At 41.0% G+C, this 22,469-nt stretch overlaps 1 protein-coding gene across 5 annotated transcripts in view; it reads right to left on the bottom strand.

The window, feature by feature from the left end:
- PIGU (phosphatidylinositol glycan anchor biosynthesis class U) overlaps positions 1–22,469 on the bottom strand; it is a 104,005-nt gene that overhangs the window by 63,668 nt on the left and 17,868 nt on the right. For 4 of the 5 annotated variants that reach the window (XR_013535024.1, XM_008995495.5, XM_002747261.6 and 1 more), the window contains exons 3-6: positions 13,894–13,953; positions 12,791–12,853; positions 7,069–7,178; positions 4,127–4,227 (exon numbers count right to left, since the gene is read on the bottom strand). Coding sequence is in view for 4 of the 5 variants with exons in the window: in XM_008995495.5 (XP_008993743.1) it covers positions 4,127–4,227; positions 7,069–7,178; positions 12,791–12,853; positions 13,894–13,953 (334 nt within the window). In the remaining variant the exon portion in view is untranslated. The remainder of the gene's footprint in view (positions 1–4,126; positions 4,228–7,068; positions 7,179–12,790; positions 12,854–13,893; positions 13,954–22,469) is intronic. The other variant, XM_054255106.2, reaches the window with a different exon arrangement.

Below are 22,469 nucleotides of genomic sequence, written 5' to 3'. Positions count from 1 at the left end.
AACTCCTGGCCTCAAGCAACCCTCCCACCTCAGCCTCCCAAAATGCTGGGATTATAGGTGTAAGTCATTGTGCCAGGCCATGCCTCACTCTTAAATAGAAACAGATAGCCAGGATTACCATACATGTAAGAAAATCTTCCCATAAGGAAGAAATCCTCTTAAAACAAACAATTAAAATACCAGGAAGACAAAGAGACTTTGCTTGGAACAAATGGAAATTGACAATATATATGTATAATCAGAGACATAGTAGAGGATACTGGGGTGATAAAATAAAAATAGGATGCCTCAAAGAAAGAACTAGAGACCAAATGTAAATGTATAAAAATGTAATGAATAAAATTTAAAATTCCATGAGGAGCTGGAAGATAAAAACAAGGAAACATCCCAGAAAAGGAGAAAAGTAAAAATGATGGAAAAAACAATAGAAAAGAAAATATGCATATTCGATCAATCAAGAAAGTCTAACATCCAAAAAAACATCCAAAACAAGTCGACAGAGAAAACAGAGGTGGAATTTGGAAAAGTTGTACAGGAACACCTTCTAGAACACTAGTTTCCATACTGAAAGGGCCCACCAGGTCCGGTGCAGTGGCTCATGCCTATAATCCCAGCACTTTGGGAGGCTGAGGTGGCCAGATCACCTGAGGTTGGGAGTCCAAGACCAGCCTGACCAACATGGTGAAACCCCGTCTCTACTAAAAATACAAAAATTAGCCGGGTATGGTGGCGCATGCCTGTAGTCCCAGCTACCTGGGAGGCTGAGGCACGAGAATTGCTTGAACCCGGGAGGTGGAGGTTGCGGTGAGCCAAGATTGTGCCACTGCACTCCAGCCTGTGCAACAAGAGCGAAACTCCATCTCAAAAAACAAAACAAAAAAAAAAAGAAAGAAAGAAAAAGAGGGCCTACCAAGTACTCAGCATAATGAATTTTAAAAGACCCATGTCAAGACATAATGTCATAAAATTTCAAAATGTTGAGGATAAAAAGAAGATACTCAATTTTTTTCCTCCTTTTTTTGAGGAAGGGTCTTGCTCTGTCACCCAGGTTGGAGCACAGTATCACTATATTGGCTCATTGTAGCCTTAACCTCCTGGGCTCAAGTGATCCTCCTGCCTCAGCCACCCAAGTGTCTAGGACTATAGGCACATGCCACCACACCCAGCTAATTGTGTTCATTTTTTGTAAAGATGAGGTCTCACTATATTGCCAGGCTGGTCTCAAACTCCTAGGCTCAAGAGATCCTCCTGCCTCAGTCTCCCAAAGTGCTAGGATTACAGGCTAGAGCACTGTGCCTGACCAGAAGATATTAAATATTTCAAAAAAAAAACCTGAGTTACAGCCGTAACTCATGGCATGGTGGCTCACACCTGTAATCCCAGAACTTTGGGAGGCTGAGACAGGCAGATCACCTGAGGTCAGGAGTTCGAGACTAGCCTGACTAACATGGAAAAACCCATTCTGTACTAAAAGTACAAAATTAGCCAGGCGAGGTGGCGCATGCCTGTAATCCTAGCTACTCAGGAGGCTGAGACAGAAGAATTGCCTGAATCTGGGAGGCGGAGGTTGCAGTGAGCTGAGATTGCGCCATTACACTCCAGCTTGGGCAAAAAAGAGCAAGACTCCATCTCAAAAAATAATAAAAATAGGCCAGGCGCGGTGGCTCAAGCCTGTAATCCCAGCACTTTGGGAGGCTGAGGCGGGTGGATCACGAGGTCAAGAGATTGAGACCATCCTGGTCAACATGGTGAAACCCGTCTCTACTAAAAATACAAAAAATTAGCTGGGCACGGTGGCACGTGCCTGTAATCCCAGCTACTTGGGAGGCTGAGGCAGGAGAATTGCCTGAACCCAGGAAGTGGAGGTTGCGGTGAGCTGAGATCGTGCCATTGCACTCCAGCCTGGGTAACAAGAGCAAAACTCCATCTCAAAAAAAAAAATAATAAAATAATAATAATAAAAATAAATTTTAAAAATGGGTTATATTCAAGACCGTAAAACTGTTCAATAGCAACCAAGATACTAGAAGACAACGAAACAATGCCTTCAAAATTCTTTTTTTTTTATTTGAATTGATAGAGTTTTTCCTATCAGGCTGGTCTCGAACTCCTGACCTTAGGTGATCCACCTGCCTCGGCCTCCCAAAGTGCTGGGCTTACAGGCGTGAACCACCAAACCTGGCCAATGCCTTCAAAATTCTAAAGGAAAAGTTATTTGAGTCTAGAATTCTGTATCCTACTCAACTATTAATTCGGTGCTAAACTAGAACAAAGATGTTTTTTAGAGATGGAATGACTCAAAATATGTATCTCATACACCCTTTCTTAGACAATTACTGAGAAAGTACTTCAGAAAAACAGAAAAAAAAAATCAATAAAAAAGAGAAGGAATCCAGGAGAGGAGGGATGCAGAAGAAGAGATTTATGAAGGTAAGTTCCAGTATGACAACTTTATACCAGACCCAGAGAACAGCCAAGACCCACTTGGGTAGGACGAAAGATGTATGAAAAAAATCTCCAGATACAGTGGAACAACTGGGGAATAAAACAGCGACTGGCACCCAAAAACTAAGCAAAAAACCAAACAAGCAATAAAAGACAATTACTACTCCTAGGAAAAATAAAAGGCAGTACATGGAAGAAGAAAGTAGTCAGAGTTACTACTTTGCCCAGCAGTGGAATAACACGTATAGTATCATAAAATACAGGTGCTGATATTGATTTAATCTAAACTATGATGTTGGCCAGGTGCAGTGGTTCATGCCTGTAATCCCGCACTTTGGGAGGTCAAGGAGGGTGGATCACTTAAGTCCAGGAGTTCAACAGCAGCCTGGGCAACATGGCAAAACCCCGTCTCTATAAAAAACACAAAAAGAAGCCAGGCGTGATGACAGGCACTTGTAGTCCTAGCTGCTCAGGAGGTGAAGTGGGAGGATCAGCTGAGTTGGGGAGATCAAGGCTTCCATGAGCCATGACTGTGCCACTGAACTCCAGCCTGAGTGATGACCCTGTCTCCAAAACAAAACAAACAAGCAAGAAACTAGGATGTAACTACTATAGGAAAATCAGGCAAAGCGGGAAAGGGGATATTTGTACTAAAGAGCTAAATCTTTATCATTGTCCATAATGGGAGTACAATAAATAATGTCTAAAATCTGTAATTCAGGAAATACAATATAAAGTCTTATTTATAAATATGGAATACTAGCAAAAGCCAGAGAGTAGTTGCTTCAAAGAAGCTGAAGTAGGGGTAGGAAGAAAGAGTAGGACTACTATTCTAATCATAAGCCTTTTAGAAGCTTTTTTTAAGAGGCACGGTCTCACTCTGTCACCCAGGCTGGAGTGCAGTGGCATGATGATCATAGCTCACTGCAGCCTCAAACTTGCAACTCAAGCAATCCTCCTGCCTCAGCCTCCCGAGTAGCTGGAACTACAGGTGCACTATGCTGGGCTAATTTTTTGTTTTGCAGAGACAAGGTCTTGCTATGTTGCCCAGGCTGGTCTCAAACTTCTGGGCTCAATGATCCTCCCGCCTTGGCTTCCCAAAGTGCTGAGATTACAGGTATGAGCCACCATGCCTGGCCTAGAACTTTTTCTTAAACTATGTTTTTTTTTTTTTTGAGACAGAGTTTTGCTCTTGTTGCCCAGGTTGGAGTGCAATGGCACAATCTCGGCTCACTGCAACCTCTGACTCCTGTGTTCAAGCAATTCTCCTGAATTAGCCTCCTGAGTAGCTGGGGATTACAGGCATGTACCACCATGCCTAGTTAATTTTGTATTTTTAGTAGAGACAGGGGTTTCTCCATGTTGATCAGGCTGGTCCCGAACTCCTGACCTCAGGTGATTGGCCCACCTCAGCCTCCTAAAGTGCTGGCATTACAGGCGTGAGCCACCTTGCCAGGCCTCTTAAACTATGTTAATAGTGACTCTCTGAGCAGTAAGTTTTCAAGATGTTTTAATTTTTTTCCTCTTGCCTTGTCTACATTTTCTGAATAATCTTGTGTTACCTGTGTAATTTTTTAAATGTTTTTAAGTGTTACATTTAAAAAAAAACCCACAGCATAAGTGTTACAAAACCTTGCATAAATCAGGGACTGAGCTTTGTACTCTCCCTTCAGGGCCTTACCTTTGATCGTAGTCAAAATGAAGAGAGCAATGAGGGTATTGTTGATGGCACAGGTAGACTTGGCAACACAAGACAAAACCGTGTAAGGATTTAAGAGATAGCTGGGGAAGAACAAACATATTTGGCGTTAGTAATCCTGACCAAGGAGTCCTCGCCATTACAGCCAGGAAATTCCAAGAGATATACTAAAAGCTCACATGAAGGAAGGCAACTTCTTAGAAATGAGCTTCCCCAAGTAAGAAGGAATAGAGTGGCGGTTGCGGCTGATGAGTAAAAGGTACTGAACGTGGACTGCCTATTCTGTGCTGTGCGGTATACGGCAAACTCTTGTATCTAATCATCACAGAGATCCTGTAACTCGCAACAACATCATTCTAATTTTGCAGATGAGGAAACTGAGACTCAGGGGTAAAGGAACTTGCCCAAAATATCACAAGTAAGTATATTCAAAATCAGGATTTTCTAGCTCTAAAATGTTCTTTTACTATTTTAGATTTCAAAAATGATTAAATTCTACCAATTCCCACAGAGCCACATATCTTAAGAATGGCTGCATCTACCTCTGAGAACCAGGAAAGTACATTTTCCTTAATCAGGTTCCTAAGCCCTGACACAGGTCACACCAATCCAAAAGGTCAGAGCAGTTTAGATGTACCCTTCTTGTAGTTAAGCCGAATCCATAGATCCAGACCACAAGGACAGAATAAGTATCTACTGAATTCAACAAGTCAGATGCCACAGAACTCCAAAGGACATCTGGACTCTCCACTAGGAAGAAGTTATACGGAAACTCCTAGTCTTTTCCTGAGGTGGAAAAGGAATGGACGAGAAAATGAATATGAAATGCTTGTGAGTAGGAAGATCTCAGATGGTCATAATAAATTGTTTGTATTTATTTCTATCCTGCTTCCACAAAGGATTTAATGAAGCAGCTAAAATGAGAACAACCCAGTTACAATGGCTCACGCCTGTAATCCCAGCACTTTGGGAGGCCGAGGTGGGTGGATCACCAGAGGTAGGGAGTTCAAGACCAGCCTGACCAACATGGAGAAACCCTGTCTCTACTAAAAATACAAAATTAGCCGGGGTTGGTGGCGCATAACTGTAATCCCAGCTACTTGGGAGGCTGAGGCAGGAGAATGGCTTGAACCTGGGAGGTGGAGGTTGCAGTGAGCCAAGATAGCGCCATTGCACTCCAACCTGGGCAACAAGAGCAAAACTCCATCTCAAAAAAAAAAGAACAGATAATAAAAAATAAGCTAGGCATGGTGGCTCACACCTGTAATCCCAGCACTTTGAGAAGCCAAGGTAGGTGGATAGCTTGAGCTGGAGTTCAAGACCAGCCTAAGCAACATGGAGGGACCCTGTCTCTACTAAAAAAAATAATAATAATACAAAAAAACCCCTTAGCCAGGCATGGTGGCGCACACCTGAGGTCCCAGCCATTTGGAAGGCTGAGGTAGGAGAATCACTTGAGCCCAGAGGGGGGCGGGTGGAGGCTGCAGTGAGCTGTGATGGTGCCACTGCACTCTAGCCTGGGTGACAGAGTGAGACTCCATCTCAAAAACACAAAGAACAGATAAGAAAAAATAATAGCAAAGTAAAAATAGAAATAAAGAATCCAGGGCAAGGAAAACATAAATAAAAGGAGACAGTAAAGGCAATGGAAGGATGACCAAATGGGTATTCTACAGCACTATAATAATCAGCTTCAAATTTGACTCTGAGTTTCCTGGCAGACAAAGTGAAAAGGTAGACTAGTTACGTAATTCTGGTTACCAGATAGGAAGAAACGTGCCAGTGTCTCAGGAAGAGATTATGATTATTATTCACAAATAAAGACCTTAAATCCAATACCTCCCAAAACTGTGAGATTAGCAGTTCCACAGCCAAAGGCCTAGAAATTGTTGGTGGTTTTTTCAGCAATTACAGACAGGCTTGTTACATAATCTTTAAAGAAACAGCTACTGCTATTACAAAACTACCCCTAGGACATATATAAGTCCATAAGGGATTCATAAAGTTGCTAAACTTCTGGTTCTTTTAAGGTAGACCCCACCAACATTTCTGAAATACACAGATTGGAACTGATAGTCCAAAATAGTTTGGTGGGAAGAAAAAAATGTCATTTCTAAATAGCAAGTGACATTCAAGAAGCAGCTGCATAGACATCTATCTGGAATAGGGAGTAGGAAATCCACACACAAGACAGAGGGATGAATAAACTAATCTCATAAGGCCCTTTTTAATTCTTAGGTTCTAAAGGCATATTTTTCCATGAGGAAACTTGTTTGTCTTGTTTACTATGTATCCCTAGAAACTGGTATATTATTAATATTCAATGACTATTAGTGGATTGAATAATTATTCACATTTGCCTATCTCAGGAAGATAAATGGAAATAACCCAAAAGAGTACAACTTTATGGCAGCTCTGGGTACTCCCTAGAGAATTCTTTCACAGAGCCTTAGTAAGTTCCAGTCTTCTACATGGGTCACCCGGCTGGAATGCATCTGTTTGGCACTTTAGTTTTATGAGCTACAAATGGGGGACTATATTGTACATGAAACGTAAGAGCTGCTTGAAACGGCAGCCACATAAAAACCAAACTTTTATTCAATCTATACATCACAATTGAATAACTTTTTCTTTAGAAACACTGGTTATATGTAGGCTGGAACCCAGATCAGCATGGAGTCAAAAAGCATTTGTGAAGGGTTTGATTGTGCACAGCCCTGTGTGAGTCTTTGTCCCAAGAGAGACAGAATGGCTGTGTCTCTTTTGCCAGAACAACAGAACCCAGTTGTGCAACAGAACTACAGCAAATACTTGATGACTAAGATTGCAAATCTCCAAAAGTACAACAAACAACATGGGAAAGTCTCATCAGATTTTCCTCGCATTTGCTGGCACTAAGCCCTGTTTTGTCAGGGAATACTTACAACAGGGCCACTTTTAGAGGGATGTAACGCATTTCCATAGGGGTTCGGATGAGTTCGGCCACATCTGGGGCATACTGGTCCAGTTCTAGGAGGAGTTTCTGCTTTTTGAACTAGAAGAGATAAAACACATGAAACAATTCACTTCCCATTGTTTTGGGACTGAAGACAAAAGTCCTTTCCATGGCCCACATGGCCCTGCCTGGTCTGGCCCTACCTCTCTAGGCTCATCTCACACGCACCCCTCCCAACCCCCTTTCTGGGTTCCAGCACCATGAACATGCTGTGTCCCTCCTATTCCCAGACTTTTGCATTTGAACTGGAACAATTTCTTCTTCTCTTTCCCTAGTGAACTCCCACATCATCCTTAGATCTCAGTTAAATCATCAATTCCTTAGGAAGGCACTCTCTGCCTCAGCACCCCACACCCAGGTAAAATCTCCCTATTATATATGTTCTTTCATAGCATTGTTCACAGTTAATAACCTTTTCACTTATTTATATGATTGACTAATGTCTGTCTCCCTCACTAGACCAAGAGTTCCATGAGGGCAGGGACCATGTTTATTTGCTTACCATGGATGCCTAACACCTGGCGCAGTGGATAAACAATAAATATCTGTTGAATGGCTAAATGAATGACTTGCTGGAAAAGCAAAGTTCTTAGCCATTTGAAGAGTTATCATCAGTGGCCTAAAGCCTCCAAAGTTCCATCCATAAAGAAGTATTTTCAAGCAAGGCAGAATGACCCCCAAATGTCACAGTATCTTGGGTTATGTTTTACTTCCACAGAGGAAGTGTAGAACAGCCATGATGATGAAGAGGAGGAAAGCTGGGTGTGGCTGACCAGCTGGATAGTTAAGAGGGACTGGGATGGGGTGGAAAGCTCTTGCCTTCTGCTGGTGTGTTCCAACAAGTTCGTGCGTGTGTTCCAGAATGAAAAACAGGTAGGCAGCCTTATACGAAAACATGGGTCAGAATATAGATGAGAAAGCCTCTGAACCCAAAATATCAGTAGTCCTGTTGATTTAGTGATCAAAGAATCTCATTTAGACAATATAAAATCAGTGCTGCCAACTATTAAAAAACAGAGTATTTCGGAGGAGCCAAGATAGCCAGTGCTTAACTATCCGTGAATGACTAAAAATTTGATGATGAAAAAAGCAGATCACACTAGAATATATACTGCATTGTGCCATTTACATAAAGTTAAAAGCATGTAAGATAATATTATGTGTTATTTGGTAACATAGGAAAAGTCAAGGCCATGTGTATGATGATAACCACTAAATTCAGAACAGTGGTATTGGTAGGAGGGAAAATAGGAAGATGAAAGTATCAGAGAGAGAGCTGTAGGAGTAAATTTTTTTCAACCTGAAAATAGGTTCAAAAGTATGTACTATGCTTTATTTTTGCATGTTATAGGTCTTTGAAAATTAAATAAAAAATTTTCAACCAAAAAACATTTTTAGAAGACCATCTTTCAGTTCAAAAGAAAATCAAGAAGTCATCACAGGAATACAGGTAACCCTAGATTTCTTGCATAGATTTAGGTAGAGGCTTAATCTGAAAACCTGAAACAAACTTCAAAAGCCTCCCTTTGATCATCTCTGTTCTTCTCACAGTTGGCGGAGTCCAAGTTAAGAGGTGGGAATTATCATCAGTAAGATTTGTGGTGCCATTCACAGCTGGGGTTGTTTAATTAAAAGAACAAAATAAAAACCAAGGTGCTTTTATCACAGAGAAGGGGGCTGGCTCAGCAGTCAAGCGCTTAGTCAGGGCAGCTGCAACAGTGGTAGCAGGAAGGAGGCCCCACCAGCTAAGAGGTCTAGAGTTCTGCAGGAAAAAGAAAGCCGCCTGAAGTGGGCGAGATTCACAAAGACGGCTGTGGAAAAGGAATGGAGTTCATCCAGGGGCAGCCGGAGAGACAGGTGGGAATGCAGACCCACGCCCCAGGCCGGAAGCCAGCCAGCACAGCTGCACTAAGAGATAGAGGCAACTACCAGGGACGTGTAGATCCTGGGCAAAGGTGACACTGTGCCAGCAATGGAAGATAAGTACTTCCTTACAACCACAATCTTCTCAAATGCTTTAAAACAAAAAGTCTTCTGAAAGGAGTTTCCAGGAGAGAAGGCACACAGATCCGCAATCCCCACATTCTCAGCTACCTTTCTTGCCTCCCTCAATTTCACCAGCACAGGCACTATTATGGCTCTCCTCATAGGCCCGATATCAGCTCCCCTAAGTGTAGACAAAATCCCTTTAAAAAAATCACTATTGCATCCAGCTAGAAACAGGAAAGTGGCTATAACGAATGGAATTTTTTTATACAGGCATGTACGCACCCCCCACCCCACACACACACCCTCAAGAAAATATAAGTATAAAATGAAGTTAAGGGTATACATTAAAATCTGAAGATCAATATTTCTAGATACATTCAGTAGTCTTGACAATTATAAGATTTAAAACAATGACAGGAGAGATTAAAAGTGATGTGAAGGGTAGTGACCTGGATATCTTACCTTTGTGACCACTAATCAGCTTGTAGACAGATGGTATGCTTTTCCATTTTTTAATTTAAAAAAATTACGGGGTGGAGTCTTCCTTTCCTTCTACCCACTCCCCTAATAGCCCTTTCCTTGTCCCTTGAAAGATTAGGTTTTGCAAGGACATAATTCCCCTACTTCTAATAAAGGGTTTTTTCTAGTCACTGAAGCTGCATCTACATTCATTTGCATCCCCCAAAACTATGGTGGGCCTCGCCTGACCCTAACTCCTCTCCAACTATTAGACTCAGCACATTCCAAACTCAGAAGCCTATCTCCAAATTTACAACCCTCTAATCCCATTAAGGGGACACAGGTTTTATCACCCATTATCAAACCACCTGCAGTTCTCTATTTATTTATTTGTTTATTTATTTATGCCCTCTGGAACCAGTCCTTGGTCTGAGGGCTGGAGATGGGTGGGGCAGCTGCAGCTCTCTTAACACGAATTCTGAGTTCCAAGTAAGAAGCACCTCCTCAGCAGACAGACTAGACTAACATTGCTTTTATCAAGTGAGATAGATGTAAAATGTCATGATAACCAGCTGGGCACTATCAGCATTCAGTCCACAGGCTAACAACTGGAGAGGGGAAGGGGATGCAGTCCCCTCTCTGCCCTATAGTTCTCCCAGATGCACTTGTGTATAGACATAGCAGTTTCATTACCAGGGATAAAAAGACACAAATCCCAGCAAGACTTAAATACTTCTCAGGCTATGTGATGTGAGCCCTTCTGACAAAGGGCAGAAGACTTAGAGGAAGATATGCTGCTATCCTATCTAAATCAACAGTAGTATGTTAGTATAGGTATCATCAAAATCTGCCATTTAAAATGAGTTTATTTTTGACGTAGCATACATAAAACTCCTATTCTGATGAAGAAACCTAATGCTCTAATAGTCTGAAGTCTAAAAGTGAAGAAGAAACAAAAACATTTCAAATTTTACTTCAGTCTTGGTGATAACAGAATGTCTTGGTGCACTAAAAAACAGGGTATTGACAACAGCATTTGGCTTTCTCTCTCCCTCTTTAAATCATGCAAAGAAAAAAAACCAAAAATCTCTATATATTTCCAAATAAGCTCAGAAATAACAAATGAATTAAAATTATCAGTGAATTAAAATTTAAAATAATTTAAATTATTAAATTAAAATTTAATTTTAATTAAAATTAAAGGCAACTCTCCTGTTGATAGTGAAGCCTGACTTTGTTAGGCAATTAACTGAAATCTAGTTTCACAGCTTCCTCATAAACTACCCCTACCACTAAAAATTGTTTTGTTTTGGGACAGTGTTTCACTGTCACTCAGGCTGAGTGCAGTGGCACAATCACAGCTCACTGCAGCCTTGACCTTCCATGCTCAAGGATCCTCCTGTCTCAGTCTCCAGAGCAGCTGGGACTACAGGCACATACCACTCCTGGCTAATTTAAAAAAATTTTTTTTGTAGAGACAGAGTCCCACTATGTTGCCCAGGCTGGTCTCAAGCAAAAAATTGTTTTAAGTGAGGAGTGTGGGAGGTTTTTTGATGAGAATTGAGCAGGAAAAAAAAAAAAAAAGAAATACATATGGCATTAGCGTCTAATCAACTTTCATTAAAATAATTTCAATTTTACATTTTGGTTAAAAAGATCTGGGTGACTGTGTTCTTAGATGAAAGCTACCAATCCTCCCTCAGATATTCATATCTATATCACACACACACACACACACACACACACACATATATATACACACACACAAGTTTATTTTTTCCCCACTTTTTTTTTTGAGACATGGTTTCACTCTGTTGCCCAGACTGGAGTACAGTGGCACAATCCTGGCTCAGTGCAATCTCCGCCTCCCAGGTTCAAATGATTCTCATGCATTAGCCTCCCAAGCAGTTGGGATTACAGGTGTGTGCCACCACACTTGGCTAATTTTTTTATTATTGGTAGAGACTGTCTGCCTACCCAACCTATCTGGGAGAAAAAAATAGTCACTGCTAATTTATCTCTGAATTCTTCAGCTTATGAATCTCATGTGCAATTATTTGATCTATGGCCCTCAAGAGAATCCTGTTAAAGCATTTCATGTCAGCCCCTAAAATTTTTAAGATATGCTCCATTCTTGAAATACTCCTGATATATTCTCCCTGGTCTTGGTGATACTAAGTCTCTAAAATATAGTTCTTAATTTTAGGGGAAGAGTCAAAGACCACACACCAATAACAGCTATGAAGTCTTGGAAAACATGACACATACACATACACATAGAATTCTTCATACCATTTCCACAGTTTTAAAGGCCCATTAAGCCTATAAATGAAGCCCAAGAACCCTCAGTCTAGATATTTTGTAAAATCTCTGAGGTCTAAAAATTCCAGAATTCACCAGCTTCATCTGTCACTGATGACCAGTGACACAGAAAAGCAGACTGCTATTTCTGGTTCTATTACTTGGTAACAAAAGTTAAAATAAACCATAATCAGACAATGCCAATGAGATGCAGCCTTATTTCACCCCACCTAAATCCTCTCAGTGGCTCCCAGCCAATCAAGGAGGATTGTAGAGAGATACACACACACATACATGGGTAGTACACATGGTTAATCTGTTAACTTTCCCAGACCCCAGGAAAAGAAGAATGGTCTGACTATGCAATTCCCCTTGGCTATTACATATGGATTAAGACTGAAGTTTACAACAGGCATTTAATACATGCCAAATTTTCCAATTAAGATTATTTTTGCAGGGAGATAGAAATGACATTGAGAATCCAATTTTACCTCAGATAGGCATAACAGTGAGTTAAAGAGGTGTATTTATCTTCCTTTATTAAAAAAAGAAAAGACTGGTAAAAGGACTGGAAGATTTTTAAGGGTCCTCATTGACAATAGATAATATAACTGTTGTTCAGCGCTACTCCAGAAAGTCTGAACTTGCACAGGTGTGTGGATATTAATAGTTATTAATAAGCTACATAGATGAAACTGCCCCTTCTTTATCTGTTAGTAAAGCTGTCTTGTGCATTTGGGGTTGATCATTCGAGGGCTCGCTGAACAGGCCAGAAGCTCCACCATCACTTCCTAGCACTTTAAAGCAGCGGGATCCTTAAGTATAAGATCTTTGATTTTGTGTAATAACAAAGACCAGAAGGTTACCAAAGTCCACCAGCTTCGTCCCACCAAACTACTTACCAAAACTTTATTGAAGTCCTGGATTGCAAAATACAGGGCAATAGCAGTGAGTGCATCAGTTACCTGTCAAAAGAAAGAAATAATAGGAAACAGAACATAATTAGTGAGTGTAAGAACATTAGAGTGCTACCAGGGCTTGGAGTTTTGAGATAGTAATGGACTACCCAGCACTGAACTCTCATAATCAGGCAGAACTTCAACCCTCATTTAGATTACCCAAAGATAAGGCCCATTCAGGGAGGGCTAACTGGAAATCCCTGAGGATCAGGACCCATCTAGGTTCACTTCAGTTTATGGGCCACATCTGCTCTAGAATTGCAAGTTACTTATGCTTTCTGTAAAATGGAAATAATACCCACTGCTTTGCAGGCCTGATGTATGTCAAGCACCTAGCACACAAAAGGTCCTCTATAAGTAACAGTCATTATAATTATTAAGAAAGACCTCGGTGGGCTTCCTGAGTATTTCTTGACTCAAATTTTCAATCCCAGACAAGTGTTTCAAATTGCTATGCTCTCAAAACATAGCCTTGTCATCTCAATTCTGAAGCTTCTCGCCCCTGAAAGTCTCAAGCTGTGTCCCCTTCTTCCATAATGACTCACAAAATCTCTTGGCAGAATGCTTAGGAAATTCAGAATGCCCTGACACTGGTATCACAATGAAAGCCAACCGTAGAATCTCAGAGCTAGAAAATTCAAGACTATATATAGTCCAGAAACCAAATTCTAAAAAGAGTGAGTGTCTGGAACTGGTTACACATCAGACTATTCCTCACACTTCCATAATACTGCCACAGTTGCATGAATTCAAAGTAAAGATGTAAGTTGTTGCTTTTATTTTATTCTCTGAGAAACTCTTGAGTTCCTAAGACAGATTTTTTTTTTTCTTAAAAACAAGATGACAAGTTGGACACTGTGGCATGTGCCCATAGTCCCAAGTGCTGAGGAGGCTGAAATGGGAGGACCACTTAAGTCCAGGAGTTCAAGACCAACCTGGGCAACACAGTGAGACCCCCATCTCAAAAAAAAAAAAAAAAAAAAAAGGGAGAGAGAAAATAAACTGTAAAATATACACGTATCAATTTTATATGGAAGATTACTTACCATAAACACCAATTCAGCATAGTCAATTAGGAAATGAAAGAGGTATATTATTAATGGAGTCTGCAGAAGAAAAACAGACATGTGAAAAAAATTAAGTTAAACCTTAATTAGTTTCCAGAGCAGGGAGTGGGGAGCAAACTATGGTATCAGCAACTATTCTGTTCTATGCCAGCTGGTTAATGTGCATATTGGGGAGAATAATTCAGTATCACTGGGCCATTTTGTGCTGCTGGAACTATCTGTTGAATTGAGTAAAGGAAATAAAGTCTGATGTGCTAAATATCCATTAAAGAACAAGTGGACATACTAAAGGTAAGAGGTAAATTGTAGCTCTGTAACATATATAATAGCCGAGGGGAATTCTACAGAGAACCAAGGTTGCTGATTTAATTTCACTCACTGAACTTCTTCTGTTGTCTAATAAGTTTGTATAATATTTTTTTCTTTATTTCTTAAATTCTTGAGAATAGTTCAGAAAAGATTCATGTTATTTCTTCCTCAAAGATTTGGGAAAATTCACTCACTGTGAAGCCATCTCTGCCTGGGCTTTCCTTGACAGAAGATTTTAAATTACAAATTTGATTTCTTTCACAGATAAAACATTATTCAGATTTGTTGTTTTTTCCTTGGCAGTTCAGGTAAGTTGTGTTTTTCTAGGCATTGGTCCATTTCATCTAAATTTTCAAGCTCACTGACAAAACTGTTGATAGTATTTCGTTTTTTATTGTTTAAGGCAATACATTTTCCTATAAGTATGGCGTTAGTTGCATCATACAAGTTTTGATATGTTGGTTTTTTCTGAGATGGATTCTCACTCTGTCACCCAGGCTGGAGTGCAGTGACACAATCTCAGCTCACTGCAACCTCCACCTCCAGGGTTCAAGCGATTCTCCTGCCTCAGCCTCCTGAGTAGCTGGGACCACAGGCACCCACCATCATGCCCAGCTAATTTTTGTATTTTTAATAGAGACGGGGTTTAACCATGTTGGCCAGGCTGGTCTCGAACTCCTAACCTCAAGTGATCCACCCACCTCAGACTCCCAAAGTGCTGAAATTACAGGTATGAGCCACTGTTCCCATCCATTCATTTCTTTCACTATCATTCAGTTGAAAATATATTATTTTTCTTTTTTTAAAATTTATTTTGGACAGAAAGAAGCAAGCATGAAAATATAATTTCCACTAACATTTCTTCTTTGAGACTATTTTAAAATGTACTATGTTCAATTTCCAAATGCCTGGGAGTTTTTTCTTTTTCTTATTTTTTTTTTTTTTTGAGGTGGAGTCTCATACCGTCACCCAGGCTGCTGTGCAGTGGCACAATCTCGGCTACCTGCAACCTCCGCCCCCTGGGTTCAAGTGATTCTCCTTCCTCAGTCTCCCAAGTAGCGAGGATTACAGGCACCCACCACCATGCCCAGCTAATTTTTTTCTATTTTTAGTAGAGACAGGTTTCACTCTGTTGGCCAGGCTGGTCTCGAACTCCTGACCTCGTGATCTGCCTGCCTTGGCCTCCCATTCTTTATATATTTATATATATATATATATATATATACACACACACACATATACATATATATATATATATGTATAATTTTTTTTTTTTCCGGGAAGGCCCGCGGGGTGGGGTCCTGGCAGCCGCTCTCTTTTTATATTTTTATAATTTCTTTCTGGCTTAACTCTACTGTGGCCATAGAAAATACACTATATGATTCCAATCATTTAAAGTGTGTTGTGACTTGCTTAATGGCCCTTTATATATCAACTTTGGCAAGTGCTGCATGTACATTTGAATATGCATACCAACATTTATGGTTGCATCATTCTACATACGGTATTTAGGTTCAATTTGCTAAGGATTTGTTCAAATCTTCTACATCCTTATTGATTTTTTTTTGGTCTATTTGTTCTATCGATGACCGAAAGAGGTATGTTAAAAATCTCCCAGCCAGGCACAGTGGCTCATGCCTGTAATCTCAGCACTTTGCCTGGCTGAGGTGGGAGGATCGCTTAACTTAGGCATTTGAGAACACAGCCTGGATAACATAGTGGAACCCTGCCTCTACAAAATATTTAAAAAATTAGCCATGCAAGGTGGCATGCACCTGTACCCAGCTACTCGGGAGGCTGAGTTGGGAGAAATGCTTGAGCCCAGGGAGATGGAGGCTGTAGTGAGCCCTGTTTGTGCCACTGCAGTCCGACCTGGGCAACGAAGTGAAACCCTGTCTCAAAAAATAAAATAAAATAAATAAAATCCCCACTGTGACTGTCATTTTTGCTCTATATATTTTGGAGCTATGTAATTAGATGCAGTTCTATGTATCTTCTAGGTGCAGTCATCTTTTTATCATTATAAAATAATCCTCTTCATCTCTAGTAAGGTTTGTCTTAAAATCTTCTTGATTTGATAGTATAGTTACATCTGCCTCTTTGGGCTCTTTGCATAATGTAGTTTTTTCTGTCATTTTATTTTCCACCTTTCTGTGTCCTTATATGCAAAATGTTTTGGGTTTTTTTTGGGGGGGTGTTTTTCTGAGACAAAGTCACCTCTCCCCCAAAAAAAACCAGTGGTGTGATCATGGCTTACTGCAGCCTTGACCTCCCCAGGCTCGGGTGATCCCCCCTACCTTAGCCTCCTGAGTAGGTGAGACTACAGATGTGCACCACAACACACAGATAATTTTTGTATTTTTTGTAGAGACAGGGTTTCCCCAGGTTGCCCAGACTATTTAAATAAAAATCTTAGTAAATTTTGAAAAAATTTCAGCCATAATCTTCTCAAATACTGATTCTGCCCCATTCTGTCTCTTCTCTCATTCTAGAACTCCACTGATACATATGTTGGGTTGTTTACAGTGTTTTACTGTGTTTCAGATCTTGGGGTTTTTTTCTGTGTTTTCTACCCATTTCTCTCCAAGCTTCAATCTAGGTATTATCAACAGACCTTATCTTCCTTACTAATCTTCTCTTTAGCTTTGTGTAATCTGCAGCTAAATTAATCTATTACCTTTTTTTTTTTTTTTTTTTTGAGACGGACTCTTGCTTTGTCACCCATGCTGGAGTACAGTGGTGTGATCTGGGCTCACGGCAACCTCCGCCTCCCAAGTTCAAACACCCAGGTTCAAGCAATTCTCCCACCTCAGCCTCCTGAGTAGCTGAGATTACAGGTGTGTGCCACCATGCCCACCTAATTTTTGTGTTTTTAGTAGAAACAGAGTTTAACCACCTTGGCCAGCCTGGTCTTGAACTCTTGACCTTAAATGATCTATCCATCTTGGTCTCCCAAAGTGCTGGGATTATAGGCATGAGCCACTGTGCCTGGATCATCTATTATATTCTTAATTTACTATGGTTTCCATTTCCATTTGATTCATTTTTTACATACCCTGGTGAAATTCTGTTATTTATTTTTTGAACATATTAATAATTGATTATAGCTATTTTATTTTATTTTGGGGGGGATAGGGTCTCACATTGTCACCCAGGCTGGAATGCAGTGGCACAATCTCAGCTCACTGCAACCTCCACTTTCTGGACTCAAGTGACCCTCCCACCTCAGCATCTCAAGCAGCTGGAACTACAGGCATATACCACCACACCCATCTATTTTTTGTACTTTTAGTAGAGACGGGATTTCGCCATATTGGCCAGGCTGGTCTTGAACTCCTGGCATCAAGTGATCTACTCACCTCAGCCTTCCAAAGTGCTGGGATTACAAGCATGCGACACTGCATCTAGCTGATCACTGCTATTTTAAAGTCTAAGTAGTTTGATAACTTCAATATCTAAATCACCTGTCAATCTGTTTCAAGAATTATTGCCTTTTTTTGTCTCTTATTTTGCTTAGTGATTTTTTTCCTTTTCTTTTTCTTTTTTTTTTTTTTTTTAAAGAGACGGGGTCTCACTATGTTGCCCCGGCTGGAGTGCAGTGGCTATTCAAAGGCATGATCCCACTACTGATCAGCATGGGAGTTTTGACCTGCTCTGTATCCGAGCTGGGCCGGTTCACCCCTCCTTAGGCAACCTGGTGGTCCTCTGCTCGCTCCCTGGAGGTTACCATATTGATGCCAAACTGAGTGCGGACACCCAACTGGCATAGCCCACTACAGCCCAGAACTCCTGGGCTCAAACAATCCTCCCACCTCAGCCTCCTGAGTAGCTGGGACTACAGGCATGCACCACCGCGCCCAGCTTTTTTTTTTTTTTTTGAGACATAATCTTGTTCTGTCATCCAGGCTGGAGTGCAATGGCATGATCTCAGCTCACTGCAACCTCCATCTCCCATATTCAAGTGATTCTCCTGCCTCAGCCTCCTGAGTAGCTGGGTCTACAAGCACATGCCACCATGCCTGGCTAATTTTTGTATTTTTAGTAGAGACATGGCTTCACCATGTTGGCCATGCTGGTCCTCAACTTCTGACTTCAGGTGATCCGCCAGCTTCGGCCTCCCAAAGTGTTGGGATTACAGATACGAGCCACCACGCCCGGCCAATGCTTGGTAATTTTTTATTGAATGATGAACATTATGTATAAAAAACTATAGCAGCTCAGATGAGGGTATTTTCTTCTGGAAAAGATTTCTTTAAGCTGTAAGTACAATAGAATTGTTTCACTTTAGGGATTGAGCTAATTTGAAGCTGGATTTAGTCTTTGTAAAACTAGTCTATATTGATCTACCCTTAGTCCTAGTGTGTAGTCCTTCAGAAGTTCCAGCCTAAAGGAAAGTCCTTTTCCAGAGCCTTGCCATTTTGGTTGGTCCTGCACTCAAAATTTTATTTCCCTGAGAGCACCCTGAGATGCCAGTAGCTCTGCTTAGCTTCTTGGTCTCTAGCCAGCCAATTTCTGTTCTGCTTCTCTGCCTCTCTGCCTGTGTCACTTACAAATTGGTAAATGCTTCTAGGACAAAGCGGCTCAGACTGTTGGTATTACTTTGGGTAGTATCCCCTCTGGGATCTTAGTCCCTGGAGTCCTGGCTATCTTGGTACTTTCCAATGCCTTCCAGCAGATGTAGGTTTTTTTTCTTTTTTTCAAATTCATCCTGCTTTTCTAGCTGTTCTTGGTAGAGGGGTTGGTGTGCCACTACAAGTCCATTCACCAATCCACCAGAAGCAGAAGGGAATTACATGACTTGGTTTTAGTGAGCCCATGCTGATGACTCAGGAGCACGTCTTCCCAACACTAAACCATATGCATGAATGTGTCCTGTAACACTGTAGATGTTATTGACAGGCGTTTTAGTGAGAACAAGTTAGCTAGTAGAAAGAACAGGGACTTCGGAGTCACATTCTAATTTAAATCCAGGTTCCAGACAGATTTGGTGGCTCACACCTGTAATCACAACACTTTAGAAGGCAAAGGTGGGAAGATCACTTGAGGACAGGAGGTTGAGACCATGCTGGGCAACAAAGTGAGACCCCCATCTCTACAAAAAATAAAAAAATTCGCTGGGCGTGGTAGCATGCATCTGTAGTCCCAGCGATTTGGTTTATTTTTATTTTTGCTTTTTGAGTCACAGTTTTACTCTGTTGCCCAGGCTGGAGTACAGAGGTATAATCATGGCTCACTGCAGCTTAGACCTCCCAGGCTCAAGTGATCCTCCCAACTCAGCCTCCTGAGTAACTGGAACTACAGGCACATGCCACCACAACCAGCTAATTTTTTTTTTTTTTTGATAGAGACAGAGTCTCATTATGTTGCCCAGGCTGGTCTTGAACTCCTAGGCTCAAGCAATCCTCCCACCTTGGCCTCCCAAAGTGCTAGGATTACATGCAAGAGCCACTGTGCCTGGCCTCAATTTGACAAATTTTGACCTATGTGTACACCCATGAAACCATTGCAATCAAGAAAGTAAACATATCCATCATTCCCAAGTTTATCAATTTTAATGCTCATCCCAAGGAACCATCTTTGTTTCAGTGATTTTCACTATTAAGTTTTGTTTTCTACCCTTTGTTTCTGCTCAGATCTTTATTATTTCTTTCAATCTGCTTACTTTGAGTATAATTTCTGGTCATTGACTTGAGGTGTTCTTTTCTAATATAAGCATGCAGTGTGATAAATCTCTCCCTAAGTACTACTTAATGACATCCCACATATTTTGATGGGTTGTGTTTTCATTTTCATTCATTTCAAAATACTTTCTAATTTCCTTTCTGATTTCTTCTTTGATCCATGGGTTAAGACTATGTTACTGCATTTCTAAATATCTGGGGATTCTCTAGATATCTTTCTGGTATTTTAAGTTTAATTTCATTGTGGTCAGAGAATATATTTTGTATAACTTGAATCCTTTTAAATTGATTGGGTTTTGTTTTATAGACCAGAATATGGTCTATCTTGCAAATGTTCCATGTATATTTGAAAAGAATTATGAGTTTTGCTGTTATTGGATAGAGTGTTCTATAAATGACAACTAGGTCAAGTTGGTTTTTTTGTTGTTGTTTTTTGGAGACAGAGTCTAGCTTTGTTGCCCAGCTCACTGCAACCTCTGCCTCCCAGGTTCAAGAGATTCTCCTGTCTCAGCCTCCTGAGTAGCTGGGATTACAGGTGCATATCACCACACGAGCTAATTTTTGTATTTTTAGTAGAGATGGGGTTTCACCATGTTGGTCAGGCTGGTCTTAAAACTCCTGACCTCAAGTGATTCCCGCATCTTGGCCTCCCAAAGTGCTGGGATTACAGGCATGAGCCACCATGTCTGGCCCAAGTTGGTTGTTATTCAAGTCTTTTATATCTTTGCTGATTTTCTGCTGCTTGTTCTACCAATCATTGAGAAAGAGATATTGAAATCTCTATAATTGTGGATCTATTTCTCCTTGTAGTTCTATCAGTCTTTACTTCATATATTTTGAAGCTCTGTCATTTGGTACATAAATATTTAGGATTGTTATCTCTTTTATACTTACGAAATGAATTTTATCCCTGGTGATACTCTTGGCTCTGACGTTTCTTTTTTTACAAACTTATTGTTTGTTTCTATCAGAAGTATAAGCACCACGAAGCCAGGGACTGTGTCTTATTTTGTATCCCTAACACCTAGAAGAGTAGTGCATATTTAACAAATCTTTACTAAAGGAAGGAGAGAAGGGAGGGAAGGATTGTAATACATCTGCTGAGAGAGACAGGCCCTAGGAGTAAGTGATAAGAAGGGGCCAGCACCTGTTTTGAAGACCTCATAATTAGTCAAATGAACACAGGCAATTTCAAGAGTGTGACCTGAGCCATGACAAAGATTCTTTGGAAGACTAAGGTGATAAGAGACAGCTTTCTAGAGGAGACAAAAGCCTGAGCTAACATCTGAATGCTAGTACCAGCCACAGAAATAGAGAAGAGTGGTTCTCCATAAGGAAACAATAGCATGAGCAATGCCATCTCTAGGTGATAGAGAATATGGAGCTGTGGCACAATGAGAGTGTGTCAGAAATCTCTCAGCGGGTTATTATTCTGCCTAGGAAACATACTGCCCAAGGCCTACAGAACACTGAGCCCTTGCGGCAAGTGGGTTACTCTTTGGCATGCCCACATACATCTGTTCCAATAACTGAACTGTGTACTTACTAAGAGTCTCTTGGCTGAGCCCAGTGGCTCTTGCCTATAATCCCAGCACTTTGGGAGGCTGAGGCAGATGGATCACCTGAGGTCAGGAGTTCAAGACCAGCCTGGCCAACATGGCGAAACCCTGTCTCTACTAAACATGGAAAAATTAGCCAGGCTAACTATAGGCATCTGCCTATAATCCCAGCTACTCGGGAGGTTAAGGCAGGAGAATTGCTTGAATCTGGGGCGGGTGGAGGTTGCAGTAAGCCAAGATGGTGCTACTTCACTCCACCTGGGCAAAGGGAGGTTAAGGCAGGAGAATTGCTTGAATCTGGGGCGGGTGGAGGTTGCAGTAAGCCAAGATGGTGCTACTTCACTCCACCTGGGCAAAGGGAGGTTAAGGCAGGAGAATTGCTTGAATCTGGGGCGGGTGGAGGTTGCAGTAAGCCAAGATGGTGCTACTTCACTCCACCTGGGCAAAGGGAGGTTAAGGCAGGAGAATTGCTTGAATCTGGGGCGGGTGGAGGTTGCAGTAAGCCAAGATGGTGCCACTTCACTCCACCTGGGCAAAGGGAGGTTAAGGCAGGAGAATTGCTTGAATCTGGGGCGGGTGGAGGTTGCAGTAAGCCAAGATGGTGCCACTTCACTCCACCTGGGCAAAAGAACCAAACTCTGTCTCAAAAAAAAAAAAAAAAATTAAAAAAGAGGAGTCTCTTAAGTTGTTCCTAACCTGTTTTTGCCAGTAGTTCTTGTTATCCCAGTTTGGTTAGATATTAACACAGCGATAATAAAATTGAAATGCAAAAGACAGTTGTTATTTTTATCAGGACCAAGTTGAATGCTTTTGAAAGATTACCTAGAAGAACCAAAAACCAAAAACAAAACACAACAAAAAGAATGGTTCTCAAAGTACATGAGAGATAACTATAAAAATTAGGGCCAAGCACAGTGGCTAATGCCTGTAATCCTAACATTTTCGGAGGCCAAGGCAGGAGGATTACTTGAGCCTACGAGTTAAAGACCAGCCCAGGCAATGTAAC

The sequence above is a fragment of the Callithrix jacchus genome, chromosome 5 (assembly GCF_049354715.1).
Source record: "Callithrix jacchus isolate 240 chromosome 5, calJac240_pri, whole genome shotgun sequence".
Classification (NCBI taxonomy): domain Eukaryota; kingdom Metazoa; phylum Chordata; class Mammalia; order Primates; family Cebidae; genus Callithrix; species Callithrix jacchus.
This window is presented reverse-complemented; position numbering and strand designations above follow the sequence as displayed.